General features: G+C 38.0%; 1 protein-coding gene across 8 annotated transcripts in view; it reads left to right on the top strand.

Moving 5' to 3' along the window:
- DLG2 (discs large MAGUK scaffold protein 2) overlaps nucleotides 1-26,205 on the top strand; it is a 1,964,578-nt gene that overhangs the window by 1,928,487 nt on the left and 9,886 nt on the right. For 5 of the 8 annotated variants that reach the window (XM_029956381.1, XM_029956382.1, XM_029956384.1 and 2 more), the window contains 5 exons: nucleotides 5,693-5,792; nucleotides 17,245-17,295; nucleotides 18,263-18,364; nucleotides 21,024-21,196; nucleotides 23,458-23,567. In XM_029956381.1, the coding sequence (XP_029812241.1) occupies nucleotides 5,693-5,792; nucleotides 17,245-17,295; nucleotides 18,263-18,364; nucleotides 21,024-21,196; nucleotides 23,458-23,567 (536 nt within the window). Of the gene's footprint in view, nucleotides 1-5,692; nucleotides 5,793-6,633; nucleotides 6,680-10,056; nucleotides 10,099-17,244; nucleotides 17,296-18,262; nucleotides 18,365-21,023; nucleotides 21,197-23,457; nucleotides 23,568-26,205 lie in introns of all 8 variants that reach the window. The other 3 variants (XM_029956385.1, XM_029956386.1, XM_029956387.1) reach the window with 2 other exon arrangements.

Below are 26,205 nucleotides of genomic sequence, written 5' to 3'. Positions count from 1 at the left end.
ATGCTTTTTGTTCCTGGAGTATCATTACATCTAGGCTCCTTTAGTGGACAAAGAGAGGAAATAAGTTTTTTTTGGAAAATCATAAGTTAGGATGCCTTTACTTACTATGTTCCATCATAAGGTTCTTCCTCTCCTTCCTCCATCGGACAGTTGTAGCTCACTCTTCTTTCTCAGTGACCTCCCCACTTCCCAGCAACATCCATGTGTTTCCTCACTGGTCATTAGCTCATTATTCACATACCAAATGGTTTCAGAATTCAACTAACAATAAACCTGCTACATGAAGTTAAAGATTTCTTTATAATTCTATCTTAGAATATGTTATGAGGGTACTGACAATATTATGCTCCTCTCATATTTTCTGAAGCAAATGCAGTGTGTCAAAGCATTTCAACTGTAAATATATCAATATGGCATGACCACAATGCCATTATCACACGTAAAACTTAATTACTGAATTAACAAATATTCTGCCTTTTTTCAGGTCTCAAATTGACTCATAAATACAATAATTGCTTTTTTGTTGTTTCGTTCTGTTTTAAAATTGGTTTGTTTAAGCCAGAAGTGAAATCTGTTGCAATTGATTGATCCATCCTAAGTCTCTTCTAATTTTTATGTTTTCCTTCCATTATTTTTTTGTTTTCTTTCAATTTTTATATTTAAGAAACCAGGCCATTTGTCTTATAGCATTTGCTCCAGATTTCCCTGATAGTATAATTTATCACATTTCTCTGTCTTTTTATTTCTGTAAACTGGTGGTTGGATGAAAGGTTGAATTATATTCAGATTCACTGGGGAGAGAAGGGTTTTGTTTTCTTTTCTTTTCTCCTGAGAATAGAGGTTTATAAAAGTACTCTGTAGTAATATTTTGTTCTCCCATCAGGAACCATATATCATCTGATTGTCTTTTGTGTGTATGTGATGTTACCAGCTATTGATGCTCAATGCCTAGAACCATTAATTCATTAGGATTGCAAATGGACCCTTTTTGAATTGGACAATGTTATAGACACACATATGTATACATATATGCAGACAGACACACTTCTGGGAACAGATGTATCTTAAGCCAACTCCCGTCTTTCCTTTAACCACCTCTTTGTTTCATTCTTCCTTGTTCTTGAACCTCTCTTATTATATACAGTTCTCTTTTCTGTACAAAAACAAGATATAGATATGTAATGCAAAGTGATAGCCCAAATTTATAATAACACATTCCAGAAGGAATGCAGTTATCTTAGAGGAGAGGAGAGCAGAATGAATTAAGAGGAAAGAAGCATTTATAAAAGATAAGGAAGCCACAAAAATTGTGTATCTGGGTTCCGCATAAATTTAAATCTAAATTCTTCCTGGAGAATATTCATATCAGAAAGGTGACATTTTAGAGCTAGGAAACATTTGAGATTTGAAAAATTAGAACAGGAAGTGAGAAGAGAAACTGAAACCTGCCCCTAGTTTTAAGGTTTTCTGGATGAAAAGAATAAAAAATACATCAATTCACTCATGTGCCTCTAAGAACATGGGATTCAAGTGGAAGAAGGAGCAATTTGAGTTTTTTAGGTTTTTTGCTTTCTTTCTTTCTTTAAGCAATGCCATTACAACTTAGGATCACTCTGGGTAGTTTCATACCACCTGACCTAACAACTCAGAGACTTTTGAGTGACAGTGATAATATGCTGACTCCTTGTATGGGTGTTCTGATGTCTGTCACAACATGAAAGGTATTCATTTAACAGAAGAACGGCAGAATCCGATAAACAAGGCATGTGTATCCGATTGATTGCAAGGGTTGGGGAGGGTGTTTTCCTCTCATTCAATTCAAGATAAAAAGTATTTACTCCAAATAAAATTTCCAACATGCTGTGTTTGTTTCCTCCCATTCCATGATGTAGGGGTTGGGGAGAGGTTCCTTTCTTCTAATGGCTTCATTGAGATACAATTCACATAGTGTACAATTCACTCACTTAAAGTGTACAATTCAGTGTTTTTTAGTATATTCTTAGGGTTATGCAACCATCACCACAATCTAATTTTAGAACATTTCATCTCCCCTAACACTAATATCATACTCATCAGCTGTCACTACCCACTCTCTGTGTACCCCATTCCCAATGCTAACCAACCACTAATCTACTTTGTCTCTATAGATTTGTCTGTCTTGGGCACTGACCTTTTAATTGCCATTTATAGCTTGTCCCACTGAAATTCTTTATTTCATTTTTTATATGATCATAAGAACAAGAATAACTGAACAGAGTCCTCAAAAACATCAGTGAGTATCAAAAAAAAAAAAAACTGTAGCAGAATAACCCACAAAAATAGGGTTGGATCCAATAGCACCTGATGGCTTAATTAGATAATTGCCAAGCAGTGAACCTATAGGAATGATGACAGATTATAGTATCATAAGAGTCAAATGCTAATAATTTTAAATATCAATTTGAAACAGGCTTGAGTTGCGGAAGCTTCTCTTGCCCATAAGAACAGCCATATTGGTAACCAGTAATATTTGCAAATTAAAATCCTGACTTTATCTCTCATTGACTATATGACTCTGGACAAGTTACAGAAGATTTATAAACTTCATTTTTCTCCTCTGTAACATGAGAATAATGATGATACCAATCTCATGAAGTTAGTGTGGAAATTAGCACATGCAGAGCTTTTCAAACAACCCTGGTTGTATGCTTTATGGAACATAATAAGTGCTCCATAAATTGTAGTTGTTGTACCACTTTTGTTCATAAGAAGTACTTCAAGTCAAATTCTAAAATGGAATTCTTAGATATGCCAACTTGCCACTTGTCGCATGTGATTGGTATTTTCAAAGTCTCTGTTCAAAGAAGTTTCCTGCCATGAAAGCATTAGACCGAGATTTAAGATACTGCATGATAGAGAAAAAATAGTATTGACCAACTATGATTTACAGAGATGCAAACCAGCCTTCAGTTGCTTTAGAGCCCTGTGTTCTATAAATAGTAAAGGTGCTAATTTATTATTCTCACTTAACATTCATGTAACAGAATTTCCTTTTTTAAATTAAAAAAAAACAGAAACAAAAGCTTATGTAATGACACTAAACATGTCTAATAAAAATAAAGACTAGTGTCAGAGCATTATAAACCACATATGTAACCTCTTATATTTGAAATGTTTAACTAAGACCCTAAATGTGTGACTTTTAAGTCTGTGAATGTGAACAGAAGTTGTGATTTGATTTTGTGTCCATAAATGTGAGGTAGTTTAACCACCAATGACTCTGTTACCTTCTCTTTAATTCCAATACAAAAGGACTTTGGGTAATAAGACTAATGTATTAGATAATTTTATTTTTGAGTAATTATTATGTATTTTCTGTTCTTTTAAGATATGGTGCTAAATATTATTATATTCCAATCAGGTGACTCATGATATACAACATTTTCATACTTGGGAAATGTTAACACATTACAGTCCTTGCTTTGAAAAGAGAAAAAGAATTAATCACAAACAACACATTTTCATTTTCCTTTGATCCCATGAGACAAGCTAAATGATGTGGTTTGCATGTGGCCCCATTTTGGCCCTCAGATGCCTCCACACTGTCCATCTGTGTCTACATTTTAGCCCTAGGCTTTACTTCTTTAGGCATTGTTTTGTATTTGCATGAAAGTCTGTAAAATCTTTTTTTTTTTTGCATGACAAGCCATCCATGATGTTGAAGTTAAATGTCTAACATATCTTGCAATATCACATGTCATTAATTCTTATATAATTTTTTCTTTTATTTTCAGTTACTGAAGTTTAAATATGCTTGAAATGTAAAAGTGGCATGAAACTGGAGTGATGCAAGAATATTTAATGTTCCTTTTTTAAGGACTTGCCATTTTTTGGCTGGGAACATTTGGGGGGTAGTTCCCAGCCTTGTCTTTGGACACAAATTATGGCAAAACTGTATGGAGCCTAAGTGCTATAGGCAGAGTAATAAATTCTGAAGCAAGACTTCTTTTTACCCTGAGAATGTATTTCTAATACTTTACATATTAAGTACAAAATATGTTCCCTAATTTCAAAAGTTCCTAAGAATTTGATTTATTGTTTTGGGGGGGAGGGGTTTGTTATTTTGAAGCTTTCTTAATGGAACATAAAATTTAAGCTCCACTGATTGTGGTGAAGTTCCCAGCACCCAAAAAAGTAACGAATTCCTGAATGAGAGCACCAAAATTTTAGCACTTTAATGTTTCCTAACTAATCATGACTACCAAAATGGATATTTGAGAGTGCAGGAATATACAAAGAAAATGAGTTATTTCCACTATTTAGTCAATCTTCAGATCCAGAAGGACACCCAACTGATTCCCACCAATAGGCCTAAATACATACATCCAAACAAGTACTTTCCCTTCCAAGTAGTCCTTACATTTATTACCACCAGCTGCCACTGCTAAAACTATTCTAGAATACCCCTTGCCAGATTACTTCATAGTCTTTGGCACATTCCTACATGGTGACAAATCTCACTCTTTGGAGACCAACTCTCAGAGCTGGTCAAATAAGGATGGTAATCAAGCCGGTGAAACATATCTTTAATTGATATGTGAATATGAAATTACAAAGACTTTCATAGACTACAACCTGTAAAATGACGGTGAACACATTTCCCGAAGAGCCCTACGATGCATTTACATAACAGTGAGAGTGGGAATAAATGAAATTTTCTTAAGGAGTCTTCTAGGCAAGCAAATGAATAAGTTCTAATAGCTTGATTATATGTTGTATATCTGTATTACTTTTAATTCAGCCTCATGTTACAGAATGAAGTGGTTTACATTTTTAGGAAGAGTCCTTCTTACAGTATTTTTTGTCCTGTCAGAATATTGATGAATGACCATTATTTCTCCCTTTCCTGAGTGAATATCAAGTTAATATTTTCCACTTTCAGATTTGGGTTGACATTGTCCTAGGTGTCACCAGCTAGCTCTCTGATACCAGCAAAGGACTCAGCTTTGCTGTGCCTCTGGCGCCCTGTCTGCAAAATGAGGGCGTGGGGCTCATGTGTCTTTAAAATCTCTCTTGAAAGAATAATTATCATATATCTATGTGTGACACTATAACTATCATATGTCATAAATCCACACACTTGTCTGTGTGTTTTAAATTAAATCCAAGCTAAAGTAACTCAAATGCAACTTATTAAAAATGATGTCCAGGCACTGATGTGTCTCGTATCTCTAAGAAACTCTTTTCTCTCTGATAGTAACGATGATGATAAAGATCACATTTGTATAACGCTTTAGTTTACCCTGCCTAACTTAAGTCTCACATCCTAAGAACTTCTATCATTATTCTCATTATGCAAATGAAGAAGATACTGAGGTCTAAAGAGATTCAGTTACCCATCTATGATGATGAACTAGCCCATTGTGGAGCCAGAACAGAGGCTCCTGGTCTTCTGCTTCCAAGTTAAGGCTCCTTTCCTCCATCATCATTTACCTGCAGCCAGTCTTTTCATTAGGAGACAATTTTTCCAAAGTGTCATCATTCAGAATTTACACTCGTGGAAAATAAAACCTACACCGCTGGCACCTCTCTAGACTATCCCCTTGCGTCACTACAGCTCTCTCTGCTTTTACAAACTAGTTGTTTTGTCAGCATGAGTGTGACAACAATTAGACGTCCCCTGTTTTTGCCCCATGCCTTTTCTCCTTCACAGTCATTCAATGACAAGCGTAAAAAGAGCTTCATCTTTTCACGAAAGTTCCCATTCTACAAGAACAAGGAGCAGAGTGAGCAGGAAACCAGTGATCCTGAACGTAAGTAGATTCTTGAAGAGAATGTCACATGCAACACAAGAGAAAACAATTCTTCACGGGCAACACGCATGATGTAGGCTCCCCCCACGCCACACGCCTAGGCAAACAAACACGGCAGGCAGGCAGGTCAGGGCTTACTACTGTGACCAGTGTTTGGCTGCAGTCTGGATCCTTCCCTTGATGTGGCTCTTCTTCGCAGAATCATGGGAGAGGGATTTCGGGAAGCTGGGGCTTTGCTTCCGACCAGAATTTTTCTGTGACAAGGGTCTGGTTTGCCTCTTCTGTCATATGGCTCTTGAGGGCTTGAGACAAATTCTTTTCTGAACAGAAATATCAGATTCCATCGCCACATGTATGTTTTGAAATTGTAGCTCATGGGGAGAGATTCAATCCTCTCTGTTGATGACTAGCGCTGTGTTTATACTCTCCCTCCCAGCCTGTGTTAAACACTTACTGAGCAGGGAGCTTGTCTTGGTGGACACTAAATCCAAGAATTTGTCTTAAAACTTGGAGTCGACCATTGCTCTAAGTGGCACATTTCTGTGGCAACATGAACAGCGGGCAAAAATGGCTTTTGGCAAATCTTCCTTTTTTTTTTTTGTAATAGTCTTCTGATTTGTTTTTTAACTTAACAGTCTTTTGAGTTGCTTTACAAATCTCTGCGTCTCAGCCCAGGGAGTTTGGGGTGAAAGTCGTTTCGAAAGAAGAGAGAGTCGGATCCAGATTGCTTAGGCAACACGGTCTGTCATGGTAGTATCCATTTCAACTCCACTGACTTCTTCCTTCCTCTTCCGTGGCTGTTCTTCCTCTCTCATTGCTCTCTCTGGGGACTTCCATGCAGGACATCCCCGGATTAGGTGACGACGGTTATGGAACAAAGACTCTGAGTAAGTTCCCAGGAATGGTCACTGTAACTTTTCTTTTCTTTTCCTTTCCTTTTGAGTTTGGCTTTTGTTCCTTTTCTTGAGGGCCTTTCACTCCTAGCATGCACAAGATACGAGTTTTATGTTACCTAGCTGTGAATGCTCCTCCAGAGTAATTTCAACCGTTTTGTTCTGCATGTCAGCATTGAAAAGCAAAGTGTGTCAGGCACTGTAACTTCTGTTGCAGTTAACACCTTCCCTTTCTGACCGTGTGTGGTGGCCAACATGGTCCTGATGCCAAGCATGGCATCCCTTGCTCTGCCGCCTAACTCCTCCCAGAGAGCAAGAAGCCATGTTGAAAGAAAGGGCGAGCTAAATGTTTAGAACAAAAAAGCAGAAATGTACTTTATGTCCTTTCTTCTGCCTTTTTACCCAGAAATATTTAATGACCTGGCCAACTTTCATAATTGGGGTGTTTTTTGCTATTAGTAAAAGAGCTGTTTTATTGTCAAAGGGAACATGCAGTCTCAAAAAATAAACATTAAGCTATTTGATCTTCCATGGACAATTCTTTGTTATTAACTACGGTTGATTTTTTTCCCTGACTTGCAGTGATCCTGCTTGGCACGTTTGTATGATAAAGTTTTAGATATGTATTAATACGTTTTTCTATTGGTCATTTATTAGCTGTATATCATCAGGTCTTTATTCTATAGTATAGAGTACAAACTAAAGTAGATTAAACCTTTAAATTTTCTAGTTATCAATGCCTTAGTCTGTGTCTCATTGCATTGAGCAGTAAAAAATAATAATCCTGTGTTAATCTACTATGCTATGATTTTTCTCTCTTTAATACTAACTCCATTATATAGGCATCAATGAAATAAGAACAGTATTGTGTCTTTTGCAACTGTATCACGTGTTCATTTTTTGGTTGATTTCATTTTGTTTTAATTTAACAGCTATGGGCAATATTTTTAGAAGCTATTCATTTCATTTGTATTAAACAAAATAGCATTGAGCTGGACTTTGTTTTCAAGAGCTGTTTCTATAACCCTGTGTAATGATATGCTTCATCCTTCAGATTGTTAATTTGGACTCTTTTTTTAGAGATATGTATATATAGAGAGAGAAAGCAAAATCTGATCAAGAGTAACTACTGATTCTTTTTCAAAGATGAAAACTTTATCTTTGAGTCTCTACATGGAATATATCATGAAATTTTTCTTGAATTAGTGGCTAAAGTTCAGATATTGATTTCAACATTATCTGGAAAGCATCCAGTACCTCCAGTTTCTAGACTTTCATTTGGGGTCAGTGGGGGAGGAGAAGCATTTTAATACATTGTTAATAAATGGACATCACTAAAAAGCAGTTGCTATTAGAATGTCAGAAATATGAGTGATGACCTTTTAAATCCAGAATGTACAAATGTTTGTTTACTCTTTAAAAACTGAACAGATTTCACTAGGTAAAATTATTTGCCACTTAACACTATTGTTAGCTGTAATTTATACTTTAGTTGGAATATATTTTCAATTTCTCTTTATGTAAAAGTCGAAAAATCCTGTTATACAGTATCTTGATACTAAGAGAGACTGGTTAAGTAAAACACTGCATAGATAGTGTAGCTCAGTCTTAGATATTTTAGAATTAAAAAATAAAATTTGAAAGATCAAAAACCCTGTCATCCCCAATTCAAGGTACTTGAGATCATCATGTGGGTGAAGATACACCATTGTTGGATACGTGCCTTGACTTTTTTTCAATAACAGAGAACGAATTCACACTTCTTCCCCTAGTGGCCCTTTGTCCTTACGTGCCTAAATTACCAGGGTATTCCTGCTCTCACGTACTCCCACACAAAGAGAAATAATTCATGTGATTTTGTGATTTTAACCCATGTTTTGGTTTTTCCTTAGTTTCATTCTCTAAAACTAATCCTTGTAGGATATATAAATTACCTTGATTGTGAGAATACTTTAATGATGTGTGTGTGTATCCCGCCATCACATTGTACACTTTAAATGGATTACAATTTACTTGTCAATTACACCTCAATAAAGCTAAAGAAACCAAAACTAATCCATCCAGTTGGTGAGAATCTATAATGCCAAATACTTTTTAAGCACTTTTTTACTGTTAGAGAATAATGTTATATATTCTTTTCTTTTTCCACAGTTGCCACTTTTAAAAAGCCTGATGAGCTTCAGGACTCAGTCACATATTCCTCATTTAATTAACCAGATATACAAAGAACTTGATAAGTTAATAAATATTTATCTTCTATAACTTAATACAGAGTACAAATGAAATTATTTTTGGAAATAAAAGCTCTAAATCTGGCATTTACATGCCTGTTATATTAGCTAATGTTTATTTTTGAGAGAGAAAGAGAGAGACAGAGCATGAGAGAAGGAGGGACAGAGAGAGAGAAAAGAACAGAATCCAAAGCAGGCTCCAGGCTCCGAGCTGTCAGCATAGAGTCTAAAGCAGGGCTCAAACCCACAGACTGTGAGATCATGACCTGAGCTGAAGTTGGACGACTAACCAACTGAGCCACCCAGGCACCCCTAACCTGTGTCTTTATGAAAAAAATTATTTGAAATATCAATGTACAAGCGAGTTATTTAACGTGAATTAAAAGCGTATTTCATGCCAAGACCTGTGTTTGGTATCAGACCATTTATCCCCATTCATTCCTCCAGAACCTAATAGCTATCTAAGCAAGAATCTTAAAAATAAAATCAAGAAGATAGTGAACTAATTCTTAAAACCATTTTTCAGTGACTCATTTCTTCCTCCAAGATTTTCTCCTCACTCACTGGAGCAGGAAAACTCTTCAACAGTTACTTTTCATCCTGAGAATTAGTTTAGGGAGCCTCTACATAGAAATAAATTTCAAGGGATTCCAGGGATCAATTGGCAATCTGACACACAATATTCCTGCAAAATACCTGAGGGCCAAAATAGAGAAACAAAAAGCTTGTAAGAAAACAGTGTCTACACTCCAGAAGCTTCTGAACTTTAGAGTCAGGAAATAGTCCAGCTGAGGCTTTGACCTTTGTAACAGGAAACTGGAAAATCAGGCCCCTATGAATGGAGCTAAAGTATTTATTAAAAAAGTGCTTAGATGGCCATTATGCATTTTTTTTGTAATTAAAGATACTTTCCTGTTTACCAAAAAGAAGCCCCAGCAATCAAGTAACAGCTGCCTGTAAAATGGAGATAAAGTTTTCATCTTTTGTATCTTATCGGAGTTTTCTTAACACCATCTCTCCTGCAGCCTTTCCCTTGCCTTCCGCTTACACTTGTAGTAGCCATGCATGCGTGTATTCCTTCGCGTTCTGGCTGCTCTCCAATGCTTGGTATTTCTTTAATTTGCTGTGCTGTTCTTGCAGAACATGTTTCTTCTAATGCCAGCGATAGCGAAAGTAGCTACCGTAAGTTATTGCTTTGGTTTGCGGTTCTTTTCTTTGCGATCGCTCCATTGCCTGTGGTGGTCATTTCAGATTTTTGCTGTTGTGTTCCAATTGCTGCCCTTTATCATCCTCATCCAAAGCAAATGGCTTGAAATGAAATCGTCGTTTGATGTGGAAAGATACAAAAGACACTAGGGCCATCTGTGGGCTCTTTTGTGATTTGTGCAGGCAGTAGCAGTCTTGCTAATAAACAATTTCAGCCTTTCAGCCTTTGTTGGCTGTGGCCTGCTGATAGGCTTCTCCCCAAGAAGGGGGTGGGAGGAGTCACCTGATGGACGTTGACATTCTGCCCCCTAAAATGATTAAAACTCCCTGCAGGAGGGATGAAAAGTCATCATAGTTTGATTCCCCTTCTCATTTTGCCTTTTTCTTTCTGTTCCTGTCTCCCCTGTGCAAGAGAAAGCTTGAGAAATTGCAGTGTTCCTTTTTAGTTGAGTATGAACTTTTATATCTCTTCTCTCCTTGGTTAATATTTTAAGGTAAAGACTGATATATCTAACTTTATTTTTTCTGATGGTTGGGAAGTGATGAAAAAGTTTCATCCTCTAATGTTGAAGGAACTCACTTTTTTTTAAGTTAGCAAATCTTGGATCAGAAAGCTTAACTTTCTGAAAAGGTAGGTAACCAAAAATTATCTCTTGTCTTTTTCTAGTCCCCTCAAGCCATTTGCTTAGTGTATAAAAATATTCACCAAACACCAAGCAATCCCTATGGTGCATTCTTGTGGTTCCTTACCACCTCTTCCTGGTTTTTGGTGACTAACATAAGTACACGTTTCTACTGGGGTCCTCACAACTTCTATAGTATTTATTTGTCCTCCTTTGTAAAATGGGTTTACTCAAAAGCAATTACTGAGGATATTAGAAAACTACAGGCCCAATACAAATGACCCACAGCTACCAAGACAGATATTGGCTGGGTTTTTTCACCACTTGAATAGTGTATTAATTAAAATAAATAAACTCTTTATTTCTGTTCTTCCATTATAGCATGGTATTTTATAAAACCATGCCTTTTTTGTGTGGCGGAATGCCCACTGGTATTCTTGGAATATGACAAATTCAGTGTGGATTTTCAGAAAGCCTTCGCAGAATCAGCTTGGTAGCAAATAGGTAGCAAAAGAAGAAAAGTGGCAGATGCAGGGAGGGGCCAGAGGAAGAAGATGAAACATAACGCAGATGAAAGGCAAACAGATACCCTTGATCAATCAAATAATATTAGAAACACCTAGTTTTCTTCCAATTCCAAGACTTCCAATGACAAGTCTTCCTGGTGAAAGGAATCAAAGGGTTCTGTTCTCAACATGATCCTTACCATTTTTCCATTCTTCCCACTCTTGAAATTTTATGATTTTCCCAGATTAGCTAAACACTTGCCTCCCTTTCCCTTCATTTAATTTTTAAACGAAGAGAAACCAGGCCAAGAAGTGACCAAAAATTGCCTTCCTGACACATGAGGCACCCCCACTTTAGTATAAGGAAAAATATAAATTGTGTGTTGGATTTCACGGGACCAATGGCCCTACCTCATTTGACATTCAGATTTAAGTATTGTGCTTCCATTCTGCATTTGCAGGTATAGAAAGGGGAAACATTATACCTTCTCCTTTCAATTCTTTTTGTAGAAAGTAGATACAAGAACTACCGTTTTCTTTGGAAGTCCTTCTTTGAGTATTTTAGGGGCGCCTCTTTTATCTTTCAGGGGTAGGAATATTTTTCCCAGAATTATTTAGTTAGGAAAATTGGTCCAAGGCCTTGAGCTGCTTAACAAGTTTTTGGTAGTGATGCTCTAAGATGACATCAATAAGTCTTCATTATCAGATAGTAGGTGCACATAAATATTTACTGAGTGAATAAAAGAAGCACTTGCAAGCAGCTTGAATAATCTATGAGAAGAGAGAAGAATTGGAACTGGACTCTATGACATTATGAGAGCAAATGTGGAGTCCAATAATCTATATTGGTTTGGGTCTCATCTGAGGTTACAGATCAGCCATTCAGATTGCTTTCTTCACAAGCTAATGAAAGTACAAACAGCCTTTGTTGTAGATTAGAGGGAAAAAATATTTCTTTCTCCAAGATGGAAATATGAGGAATTATAGAGGATTGTTCATTTATTCATTCAGCATCTACCATATCATTCTCTCTTCAAAGGCACCATGAGAGCCAATCTGAATCTCAACCAACTCTAGCACCCAAATAAACAACAACAACAAAATATACAGAATGCAGCAGTTTCTAGGGTAAAAGTCTGACTGCATTTTTCTATTGAATTCCTGAGATTTGCTGTAATTATGACTGACTTTTACATTTTATGAATAGTAGGATAAACAAATACTAGAAAGACTCTTTTCTACTGATGTCCAAGTACTATTTTTTTACTGTGAGAACCCTTCTGTGTCCACTCTGGGACACAGCGGCTTTAAAAAAAATGGTTAGTGGTCAAAAACAAAGTCCCAGACCAGGATGTCTCACAGTCCCAGATGTTCCATTCATACTGCATCCTGGAATTACATGGTGTGACAATTTTAAATGAAGCCTCATATATTTCCCGAGATACACACACACGCACGCACTTACACAAACCTCAGTGTCTAATAAATAGCTCAGATATTTCCTGCACCATCTCAAGCATTATAAAAAAGAGAATTTTTCAAAGTCCAACTGTACTGAGCACTAGCTATAATGCAGTTAATGACAGTGCACCTTGTGTAATTCTGCAAAATACCCCCTCAAAATTCTATTAATTAAGGACTAATTCCAGATTTCTCTCTGTCAACAAAGTACTACAGTGCAGGCTTGTATCTGTGATGGGTTTTGGATCTTAGCTTTCAAACGTCCTCGAATTAGGATGCAATAAAGACCATGTAGGCATAATGAAGACTGCAAATCTATACAGCTGAGACCTGCTTTCCTCAAAGCTCATAAAGTTCTTTATGTCATCATGAGTACAGGGGAACTGATGATTATCTTTCTAACCTATTGGTGTTCATCAGTTAAGTAGGATTTTCAAAACATAGGCCTTGAAGAAGTGATCTAAGTGGAACTGAATGCCGATATGAGGAGACCCAAAACTTTTCCACTTTTTCAAAATAATGCCAATATTCTTCTTCCTCCACTCTGCTCAAGGATTACCCTTACATTTCCTTTAGTTCTTTGGCCTTTATAAAGCCATTTTTATTATCTATTTTATTATTTGATTTCTGCAATAAAATGGTGAGATATATCTTGTATTACCGTTCCGTTTTACAGATGAGGAAGCTAAAGCTTCAAGAGGCTGCATAATATGACGGCATCCTAAGACCAATTGAGGGATTTTACTTGTGAAGTCCATACCTTGTCGCTCCGCCACATAGTTTGTAATCCAAGACCTCTTTATGTTTTATCCAGTACATTTCAACTATTCCATACCACCTGCCAAATTAACACAAGCAGAAACATTTATGTAGCATTAACTGTGCACTAAGCCTGGTTTTCTGTGTACATTGACTTATTTAATATTCTGAACTCCTATGGAGACCCTGAACCACCAATTCACCATGAGACCTTGTAGAAATCACCCATCATCTTTGAACATCAGTTCTCTCTTATATAAGCTGAGTAGCTTGAGATACAGCAGAGATGGCAAGCAGATTTTAACCAAGATCCCAACTCTGAGCAATGAGTAATAGCTACCAGAAGAATTGTATTGAAAACTACTGAGGCCAAGTTGAAGCCCAGCAGCAATGTGGGCAACGATCAATCTGTGATGCTTGGCAAGGGCAGGAAATGGGGGAGTGACCCCACGAGAGCCATACTCACCATCTATGAATCAACGACCTCCAATCCCTTCCTTAGCACTAATGTTCTATACCTCTAAGAACCTAATTTATTTTTAATAATCATCAGGTGTAGGCACCACACACTAAATTTGGAATATTAAGTGTACTGCCCCTCCTGTCTCTTTTCTAGTTTCCAAAAACTCCCCAAGAACACAAACTTGCTTCTCTTGATCATGAGGGCATCTGAAGGCTTTACTCTGAGTCCCTCTATTTGTGACTTGCTTCCAGTTTAAACGCAAAGGGTCTCAAGGAGACTGTTACCAGAGGCCCCTGCTGACTCCCTGACAGCTTCGGCTCTCTACACACAGCACTGTGCCGCCCTCCCACTTTCAGCCATGCACTTGCCAAAACAAGACCAAGTAATAGTTTGTACTTTTTTGTCAGCTGCTATTTCTAAGTGCCAACACCTCCTGAGCAAAAAATAGGAAAACTACTAAGGATGACTATTGTACAGAGATGACACACAGCAGCATTAAAAAGAAAAAAACAGTGTTTATAGATGGAGCACCTTATGGCCTCCCAGTAACTCTGACTGGGTTCAGCTCCTAAGTTTGTCACCCACTCTGTTCATTGGTAAGGTCTGCCCTGTTATCCCCATCCCAACAGAAAATTCTACATCTCTTTGAGAAGTCAAAAAAATGTGGTTCTAAATCTTGACTCCACTACTTAATAACCAAGGAAACAAGCCCCATTAACATCTCCAAGCCTCAGCTTCTTTATCTGTAAAATGGGGATCATTAGAGCACCAACCTCAACAGAAATAGATGTGAAAAATAGAAGGCAAGGGGTGTGAAAGCCCTTTATGGCCATGCAGACATGAATTATCTCTCCTTTATTGCTGTGACTTTTTTTTTCCTCCTTCTCTTAGTCTCCTTCACATTCCCTGTAGGCTTTTTCATTCACACACATGAAAGTAAAAATTGGTTTCGGGTGCGTAAACACAGCTATTATGTAATCCCATCCGTGAGAGCGTCCCTGCAGGCTTCCTAACATAGTACCTGATTGGCACAGGGTCTTTGGAATAGGGACAGTCCCTGACAGAAGGATGCTGTCACTGCTATTGACCAGTCTTCCTGCTTTGGACAAGAACCAGTGCCTTATGTAAGTTAGAAAGTAAACCAAAAAGCAATGGATAAACAAAAGAACTACAGAACTCTCTAGCAAAGTTAATCAAAGCTGTGTTGCTTTGTCCTAGTTTTCTGAATCACAAATGAAACATCCTGACACCAAATGTCTTATTTAAGGTTTGCCTTTAGAATGTCCCATCAGAATGATCTGTAAGGACATTGGAAAAAGATTCCTATGGGAACATGACGTGTTATATTTATTTCGAGAAAACCACACTTCCCAAAATGAAAGTATACAGACAGAAACATAAAGTAAAACCTATCTTTGGTCTCATTACTCATCTTATTTCCTACTACTAAAATCAGAATGCAAATTCATTGACATTTTCTTTCTATGTGAGCACTGGGGACATCATGGTAAATGAAACTCAGTCCTTGCCTTTATGGCATTCCTAGTCTAGTAGAGAGGCATAAGTACCTCCTGATGTTTAAAACCTTTGTTATCCTGTGGTCAGGATTCTCCTCTCACATATTAATCTTTCCATAAAGATTTCCCAGTAAAGTTACAGCCTAACACTGTAGTACTACACTGCCATGTTGCTAGCCCCAAAGCTATACTTGGTCCCCAACCATTTTAACACTTACCTTCTGAATTCCTATGACCTCTAACTATCTCAGGCTTTAGATAACTGAGGTCAATCACTTTCATTATTTTTTGGCCTTGACTGTGTAAATTTTAGCTCTTTGGTTTATTAAAAGGGAATCATATTTTCCTGAATAAAAAATAATAATTGTGGCTCAACTCCTCACGTACCAAACCTGTGCCCAGGTGTGGAAAAGTCCCTGAATCTCCCTGGACCAGCCATGAGTAGATGTCACCGAGAAGGAACATCAGGCTCATTCTCCAGGTCAGGAGAAAGTAGCTTAGCCTCACAGTGCCATTCTCAGAGTAAGCTCACTTGACAGGGAGAAGTGATATGACCCGGCCTGGTACCATTTCTCACACTTAAAGAAGTAAGACACTCTCAACCCCTCCCCGCTCCCAGCTACCTGGTCTCCAGGGAAGACTTTTATACGTCTTTATCTATATATTGCCTAATTTCTTCCAAATTGGTTATGACAAAACTGTCTGTGATATTAATTCCTTTTATGAAATTAACTCACTTTTCCTGATGCTGTGGCTATTGAAGGAGGAGCACATGACGTTGACAGATGGAATATGTATCAAGGGGGATGAGAAGAGAAAGCAATGAGACGAATTGTTCTTTGGTTTCAGGAAAAAATACCTCCTAAAACACTCCTGTATAGAACAGCATACAGGAAGTCCTTTCCAATAGCCCTAAATTGTTTCTGTATCAAAAGGCAGTCGGTCTTGGGCCTAATGAGAAGAAAAGAGAAGATCCTTCTGGGTTCACAGCTGAATCAGGCTAATCTCATGCCCAGTTCATCAACTGGGTAAAACAGATGTTTGAAAAAATAACTGCCTAAAACCAATGAACTTTCCATGGTCATTTGTTGACTTGAGGCCCCCTGTGAATCAGAAGGCTTGTAGTAAATGTCATTGGAGGGACTGACACTTTTATTACGTTGTCTTCCTTAGTTCTCTCTCCAAAGTTTTAAGGCTAGATTTAGCAGTGTTTCTAATCAGTGATTTAGGGCCCTCCTCAATTTTTTATCTTCTTGAACTGACCCAGCATTCTCCTAATGAATTAACATTACAATAAAATCTTCAGTGTCCTATGATATATGCTGATGAAGTTTTTTGCAACATAAATGAACCAAGCAGACACTTGCTTTTGAACAATGTACTTTTTGGGGAAATTAAATAGAAGATGAAATATCAGGTCCAGGAATTCTGATAATGTGGCAGCAAACTATTGGATGGACCCTCTCCTCAGACTGAACGGTTTCATTATAAGGAACAGGGGAGCCACTTCTCAGTGTGGGAAACAAGTTAGTCTCATAGCACTGCCTTGCAGGTACTTAGCCTCCAGTCATTGCTTAGAGTTACGACCATCGATAACCTGATGCTATAGTGGTGCTAAAGAGTTTTATGAGGATGAAGGGATTGGGGGGATGGTTCCAGGAGAGAGAGCAAGGAAAATGAACCCTGAACCGTGTCTATTTTCTGTGTTTCAGAGCAGGGCTTATAGCTGTGGTATGTGGTGTCTGACTGACTGGTTGTTAGTTCACTGTAATTTTCCTTTCTTCTCTTCTCAGGAGGGCAAGAAGACTTCATTCTTTCTTATGAGCCTGTCACAAGGCAGGAAAGTAAGTTTCCCAGCATGCTTTAATTCCTGATTTCTAGGCCCCATCAGGTGACATCATTATAGGAGCCAAAGAGGGAAGGACTAAGGATGATAAACTCTGCTTAATGCTCCGCTGTCCCTAGACCGGACTCTGCTCTCTCTTTGGTTCTATCACCAAACAACTTCCCTGCTAAGCATTGGCAGTGACAGCTCCCAGGAGGATGGGGCCACCCTCCCGATGGGTGGTCCTAAGTGGAAGAAGCCCATCAAATCACTAAAAAGCCCCAACTAAAGGACAAATAGATAAAATCTCCTGGGAGACTGATGTCCGTTTAAAGTTGAGAACAGCTGTCTAGCTAACCTATCCTACATACAAGCCATCTTGTGGGCTGCTCCAGAAGCCCGCATTTCTTTTTCTGGGAGGCTAATGGCTATTGACAAGGATATTGCAGAGAAAATTCAAGCATTGAAGGAAGAGTTGTATCAAATGGACTTTAGAGTTCTTTCTAACCTCATGGCACAAAGGAATTGGGAAAACCCCAGAGGAGAATAGAGAGCATTTGGAGCTGAGGAAAAGAAATTATAAAAACATAAGGTGTCATTATACTAACAATTGCTTCTTAAAGTCATTATCTAAACAATGGCCAAACAGTTACTTTGGAATCTTTTTTCTCCCACTCTATTGACTAAATTCAGTAGTTGTTTTGACATTGTACAGGCAAACCCTGAGAGTAAGCAAAACCCCTCCAAATGTTTCTTTTCACTGACAGACACTGCGGTTGGTAAATTCCAGAAAGTAGGCACAGCCAATATACTGAATGTTAAACATCAATTTCTCATGCAGGGCTGTTTGGGCAACTCATCCAAAAAAATAATGCTTTCACCAATTCTGTTTGGCATTTTTGCCTTAACACTCACCCATGCAGAACAGTTTTGCAGTCACATCCAAGTCTTCCTCCTCATTTACATCTTCCCTTCCCTCTTTGCAGTAAACTATACCCGACCAGTGATTATCCTGGGCCCCATGAAGGATCGGATCAATGACGACTTGATATCTGAATTCCCTGATAAATTTGGCTCCTGTGTGCCTCGTGAGTATCATTTCTTGTCTTTCTAGAAAAAAAAAGCCTGACTCCTTTGGAGATGATAAGGTGTGATTCTGTTCCTCTGATGGGCTCTCCACTGATGCAGATACTGTCAGTTACCTAGCTGAGTATCTTTTTTTATTTGAACATCTTATTTAATTTTATCTGCTGAACACTTTTCATCAGTGCTGCCATATATTGTTCTGTATTTAGTGGGTATAATATGTTCTCCAAACCAACTGTGGTACCCTAGCAGACAAGATGAATACTTTCTTTATAACCCTCATAGCATTTAAAACATAAGAAAAAATAAATAAGTAAAATAGCATAAGATTATTGATAATCATCAGCGTGTTCTTAATTGATGGAAATTCCACGGAAGCATCTTTTCCCGTAGAATAAAAGCGATCCGAAACAAAGCCATATATTACGGTCATCTCAGGATGACTTAGGGCCATGTGTCAATCTCAAAGCAAATCAGCCTTTTCCACGTGCGATTCCAAGGCGTATAAAACCTTAATCCACTTTGTAGGCCATTACAGACTTTCATAAGCTTTCTTGTCCTTCTGGACAATCATCAGGTCTTCTGGTCCCTCTGAGTGTAGCCCCTGAGGGTCTATCTGCTCTACCTGCTCCCTTGCACACACCTTCCCATTCACCTACTACTGCCCCTGTGTCACATAGAAATGTGTAGAGGCCTTCTGTGTGTGCGTGTATGTGTGTGTCTGTGTGTACACAGAACCTCCCACCCCCAAACCAGGTAATTTCAACTCATTAGATAATTAAGCTCTTAACTCTCATTCCCACAAATATTTTTTTCTCACTCTACATTTTTAAGATTTCTTTTTCTTGGAAGGATCTCTTACATCTCAGCACTCCAGATGTCACCCAGAACACCTAACAATAGCAGGAGTTACAGGGGTGTGAGCACATAGAGGGCAGCTGGGGGGATTGCTGTATGTCATAAGACTGGTCCCAGCAAGGGCTCTGGGAAGAGCTCCTGCCACAGAGCATCTCTTGAGAAGGGACTCCAGACCTAAACGATCACGTCAGACCCTACTCCATTCAGAGCTGCCTCCAGTGCATTCCCCCAGTTTGGAAAGAAAAAAACCCAGACGATCCTTAAACACCAATCCCACGTTCCTCTCCACCCTGTGCTCTTTCTCTTGTTTTAATAGCACTATTTTATGATACCTAATGTGTGTTCATTGTACAAACCTTGGAAAATGCTAAAAAGAAAGTTAAACAAGAAAATTTTTAAAATACAGAATTTCACATAGGAGCCAGAGATAATATCATTGTTAGTATTTTCATAGATTTCTACCTATTCCTTCTTTCTATGCACACATTTTGTCCTCTGATTGGGTGCACATTGGATGTATACAATTTTTTTTAGCTTAAAAGTATTTTCAAAGTATTTAAAATTTTATGTAAATATTTTAAATTATTATGCCATAATTAATCATTTCTCATTTATGGGTATTTAGGGACGTCTCTACTTTTCACTAGTTGTAATTATGTTATAATTATTATTTATATTTATAAATTAATATAATGAATATCTATAAGAATAAATCTATATCTGAAGTTTTCATAATTTTTAAGATAGATTCCTAGGAGAAGAGTATCTGAATCAAAGATTGGAAATATTTTAACATCTTTTATTTATACGGATAGATTGTTTTCCGTTCTCTTCTTACCAAGAAGTTTAACCACCTCTAACCATGGTTAGAGTTGATGACTTTTAGTCTTAGCTTAAGGGAGATGATCTCATTTTACATATTTTTAAATCCCTAACTATGTTTTTGCTATATGTCCATTTTTTTCTCCCTCCTGGTTATATGACACACTTTCTTGTTGGTTTTGTTTTTTACGTGTCCCATAATCTTTCATTGTGTCCTGGACATTGTGTCACTATGTATTCAGAGCCCAGATTTGGTTATCTTTCTTTATAAAATAATATGTTTTTATTCTGGCTGATAATAATTTACTGGCAAATAAGCTGCTTAAGTTATGACTTGGTTTCACACTTTGTGAAGGTTGGCCTAGAATAAATCTAGAGTAATCTTGGGGTGCCTGGGTGGTTCAGTCGGTTTGAGTGTCCGACTTCAGCTCAGGTCATGATCTCACAGTTCATGGGTTCGAGCCCCGCGTCAGGCTCTGTGCGGGCAGCTCAGAGCCTGGAGCCTGCTTCTGATTCTGTGTGTCCCTCTCTTCTTGTCCCTCCACTGTTCATGATCTGTCTCTCAAAAATAAATATATCTTTAAAAAAAATCTAGAGTAATCTTCCAAATTGTGGCCTTTCCAGGTTCTCAACCAAATGCCCAGCTCTGAGTGAACTCCCGTGTCTCCTAGCAATATGTAACCCCTAGGCCCCCCTCTGGGAATTGGAGTTAAAGCGAATATAGTTCCCCTCGTAGGTTTCTCCTCCCTCAAGATCACAGCCTTGTGCTGCCTGTCGCCTGATGCCTGACAATGGCTGTTCCAAATCCTTTGTCTAATTTTGTTGTTGCTTACAGTAGGAGGCTAACTGGTACCAGTTACTATGTCATGGTCCTCCATATTACATATTTTTGTTTATCTGTGTTGAGGGTATGATAAAATAATTATAAAGGACATTTATGAATATAGACTACCTTAATTTTATTATTTTTGTTTTATACAGATACTACGAGGCCAAAGCGGGACTATGAGGTGGATGGCAGAGACTATCACTTTGTCATTTCCAGAGAACAAATGGAGAAAGATATCCAAGAGCACAAGTTTATAGAAGCTGGCCAGTACAATGACAACTTATATGGAACTAGTGTGCAGTCTGTGAGATTTGTAGCAGAAAGGGTATGTTCACCAATCATCTTCTACCTCCCCTAAAGAAGGTTCCCAGGTGGCAAACTGCACTGTTTGGTCATTTCTCTTACTGCAGGTGTAAATTTTGATTAAATATTCCTTTTAAGACCTCTAAGCAGCAAATCACTTTAGAGCAAGGTCATTAATCTTTGTTCTAATCTCAGTAAAGTATGCTGACTGACTTGTGGGGAGGAAGGGGTTAAAACCTGAGGCAATAACAGCCTAAAGTTTGCGGAAATTCCCTTTGTCTTTGACTCACCTGTTTTTGGCCCCAGTAAACAGTGTTGAATTTATTAAAGAAGCTTTGTTACTCTTGGTTGTTTAGCTCAGGATCCTCAATTCTTTTTGTTAGCAGGAGTTACATTTTATCTCACTGAAAATTTGAGACCCCCTTGGTGGAGGGGTAGGTAGATGCAGAGGGCTAGGGCCTCTTCCAACTTAGAGGGGGTGTCACTTCTGCGATTCCCTTCTTGCCGGTAATATCAAGGGCTTGGAAAAGAAGAGAATGTTTAAGAGAGAACCAGATAGGAAGGCACTTGAATGTGACTTTAAGATCTGCCTATAGAGAGGGGCATGTGGGTGGCTCAGTCGGTTAAGTGTACAACTCTTGATTTCAGCTCAAGTCATTATCTCATGGTTCATGAGTTTCAGCCCCGCTTTGAGTTCTGTACTGGGTGTGGAGCCCGCTTAAGATTCTCGGTCCCTCTGCCCCTCCCCCATCTCTCCTCCTTCTCTCCTACTTGTGCAAAAACTCCATCAAAAAAAAATCTACCTATAGAGAGATCCTAATCCGTCAACACAAAGGACTTGTTTTATGGGAGAAAAGAAAAGAGTTAAGAATTAATTATATTTGTTATACAATTTATATTTATTGGGTTGATTGATTTGATTGATACAACCTTTTAATGTACTGATAAAAAATTAAAGAAGAAATTTTAATCTCTATCTGAGAATACAGGAAGAAAGCTTCATCTCTTCCTCTCTCAAAAGTTAGGTTCTATGAGCTTCATCATATTGTCTCTAACCAGTTTCCTGATTATTGCATCTGTTCTCCCCTTTGAACATGTAGTTACAGCCTTTGGTAACTTGAAAAGTTCTGGCCAGTGAATAATCAAACAGCACTTAGACATTTTGTCTGGCTGGGGTATTTCACAAATAACAAACTTGCAATTACTTAAATGACATAGGGTTGAACCATCTTAGTATGTTTCTCCTAGGGTACTATAGACAGTTTCTAATCCCCTGCTATTGATTTAGGACTGTTCTTATCTGCACAATATGTTTTTTCTCTTCTTTTGTAAACTTCTTCTAGCCTCAGAGTAATGAGGCCATTTCTCCCTGGGAGTTAGAATATGGTATTTGGCAAATTATATCTCCTTTTCCAGAAATACTTTATAAAACAACTCCTTGCTCTGAGCACTCATTGCAGGGAAGCCAAGTTAAATGAGGTGTGCTATATGTAAGAGGGCCTTTAACAAACAAGAAATTTACATGCACGATGCGTACAGTCTCTCTCAGCACTTGAGATATAATAGTTAAGGTAACTCTGTATATGTCTGTCTTCGGCTATACTAGATTGAGCATATCTAGGGCAGGATACATATAAACACTCAACAAATGTTTATGGAACTTTTCCAAATTCACGTAATTACCATTCTTTCAGATTCAGTGTTGGTCAAGGTGAAACAACGAGATCTATTTATTCCAACCAACAATTCTGTCAGTGCTTCAAGACTTGGGTTTGAGTTCTTCTAGCACGAAGACCTTGGACAAGTTACTTATTATTTCTAAGCCTTACTCTTAGCTTCTGTAAAATGTGGCTGATAATACCTACCTCATAGGCTTGGGAATTTCTTGATAGTTGTCTTCAGAGATGGTTTATGACAATTTTATGAGTGTGGACCCAGTCACATTACATAATGCCACATCTCTTCTTTGTGCAAAACATCAGGTATTTATTTAAGAAAATCAAGCTAACCAAGATAACACATGTAAAATCTCTACCCCAGTGGCAGGCGCTTAGTAAAGGAATAATAAATATGAGTAATCAAAAGCATTCAGTGATTACCATGTATATCAACTTTCATTTATGTTTTGCAATGACCCCTTTTCAACCATTAGGAATTCAGTATCCCTTACCTTCCTCTAAGACACACTTACTTTTTTTGCTTGTTTGTTTTGTTTGTTTGTTTTGGTTCGATTATGACCATTCTTTCTGGATTAACTCCATATTTTTCTTCTCTTTCTACCAGGGCAAACACTGTATACTTGACGTGTCAGGAAACGCTATCAAGCGGTTACAAGTTGCCCAGCTCTATCCCATTGCCATCTTCATTAAGCCCAAATCTCTGGAACCTCTCATGTAAGTGGAGGGCACAGGAGGCTATCACCCAGCTGCCTGTTCCACGTGACACAGCAAATTGCTAACAGCTCTTTATCACAAATGCTCATAAATCAGAAGGGCCAATGTTGATTTTTTAAAGCATTTCCTTTTTAAAAAATACACTTAAATGTTTTTGAACCATTAGGGAAATAATGTCAGTAATTCCCTACCATGTCTTCACTAATGTTTCTTGATTTTTATTTTCATTTCACAGGTGTGTGTGTGTGTGTGTGTGTGTGTGTGTGTGATTTTTTTTTTCCTTTTGGCTTGTTTTGTTTTGTTGTTTTAAAGACAGGTTGATTTGGTTCAGTTTGGTGTGATTTGGCTTGGTTTTCAAATGCTAGCAAGCAGTTATCTTTGCTTGTCTCTTTCCTCTGAAAGCAGTTCCATTAAGTAAATCTTTTTAAATGTGTGGATTTTCCTAGAGGGAACAGACAATATTTTAGACCCTTTCTATTGACATTTCATTTTGTTCTAGCAGATAATTCTTGTATTTCTTAATTAAAACCTCATGTCTGTAGACCACTATCCTTAAAAGGGAGTTTTCTTAGGGACACGGCAAGAACACGTCTATAACTCACACCAATAGCTCCATACCAGTGCATGTTTATGAATCAGGCAAACGTGTATGACTCAGATATTTTTGTTGTTCTTTTTATTTTTCAGAGGACTGACAAAATATCTTCCTTCAAAAATCAGTACACAAATTGGGCAATTACTCGACTATAAAGTAACACCTTTTCCCTGGCAATTTGATAGAAATTGTTAGCATTGCTTTCTAGACAACTCTCAAATAAATAGGAGGCTGCAATAGCCAAAAAGGTAGCAGAGCAAAGAGGCTACGAGCAGGGACTTGAAAATGGGTTAGGCTAGGTGTGGCTTTTTTCCCTTTACCTCTGATCAGTTATGTGGCCTCAAGCAAGCTGCTAGACCTCTGTCAGATTTAGCTCCTCACCTCTAAACTAGACACATTAATAATGTGTACCTCACAGCTAGTATAAAGGTTAAACCTGATGATGAATGCAAAGCTCTCCATTTGGTCTTTAGCATATGGTAAGCCCTCAATAAATAGTAGCAATTATAACTGTTAAAACTTTCAAATTACTTTATTGTAAAAGGAATAAAACCATTTTATCATTACAAAACACATAAACCAACTTTTCCAAGCAGTCACAAGATATAATGCCAGTGTGTCTGTTGCAAAAGCATTGCTCAAATATGCCTCCATTTGGGCCTCAAGATCTTAGAGCATTTGATCAGCTTCAAACGTGAAACAGAGACTGGAAAACAGGGTGCGTGACAAGGCCAAACAAAAGGAAATTACATAACCCCAGAGGTGAAACAGTTACTTGCGAAAGGTACCAGCCAGTCATTCCACGTCTTCTCTAAAGGTGAAGAAGCACAGCAAGCTGCAACAGCTAGAATTGCAACCCAAGAAAATTAAGTTAAATAGACAGTCAGTCTCTGGGGAATTCACCAGAGACATATCTTAGGAGCAGAAAACATTCCCATAAGTAAAAGATGGACAAAAGTTCTTCCCAAAATGAAGAAATAAAATCAGGAGACCCCTGACAATATCTTCTGCCCGAAGAATTTAGGTGATAAATTATAACAAAGAGCTTTGCCCACAGCTGGCACATGGAAAAACACTTGTTGATGATAAGATACTGGTTCTTGATAATATTATCCCTGATAACACTCACATTTCTCCTCATATGGAATACCGTGTTGAGTAGTGCACAAAGAAAATTAAACAACCATGAGTCTCATGATGTAAAAGCAATTTACAATCTGTAAAGGACTTCATAAATAATATTAGCAATGCCAACATTATAAAGAACAATAGAAAAATGGCCCTCACCTTTGGGGAATAACATCTTGAAGGCCTTTTCTATTTCTATTCAAAAACAGAAAAATAGGTTTTCACAACATAAATACACAGTGGGATAAATAGCTTCCCAGAGAAGGGAAGCCTGAGAGAGAAACAGCCTTGGCACATTTGCTTTAGTGTGATATTGGGAGACGTTCCCATCTGGTGCTCAGTGGGAGAAGGTCTACTTCCTTCCACAACTATGAGATGACTTATTTAGTTTTGCCTTGGGGCACTGTCACAGCCACTTATCACCAAGGGAAATTAAACACTCTGAAGACTGGCTTCCACACTGAGGACCTTGAATCTGACATAATTTGCTGCAGCCATATTCATGAGTCTCGAGTGCAGTAATGGTGACATGCAAACCAATCTGATCTTATCATTAAAGGCTGGATGTGTACTTTCCAGTTCACTCTTTTCCAAGGGTTTTACTTTAGGAGCAAAGCTAGCATGAATTGCCCATTCCCCCGGAGGAGGAGTGAATGCTAGGTCAACTGGAACAAAAGCATGGCGGCTGTCACATTTAAGCATTGACACATCATCACACACATTATTTCTCAAGTGCATCATTCACATCAAACCACAGAGCTTATTAGCACGTACATAGCTGATTCTTCAGAGGAGCATAAAATCAAGGGTGTGTATAAAAGATGTTCTTTTTATAGTATGTCACCATGCTACCTCTATTCCTCTTCCCCAACCCCAATGGCAGTGTGAAGCTTTCCTGTGTCTCTTTACCTTGCC

The sequence above is a fragment of the Suricata suricatta genome, chromosome 11 (genome assembly GCF_006229205.1).
Source record: "Suricata suricatta isolate VVHF042 chromosome 11, meerkat_22Aug2017_6uvM2_HiC, whole genome shotgun sequence".
In the NCBI taxonomy this organism is placed as follows: domain Eukaryota; kingdom Metazoa; phylum Chordata; class Mammalia; order Carnivora; family Herpestidae; genus Suricata; species Suricata suricatta.
This window is presented reverse-complemented; position numbering and strand designations above follow the sequence as displayed.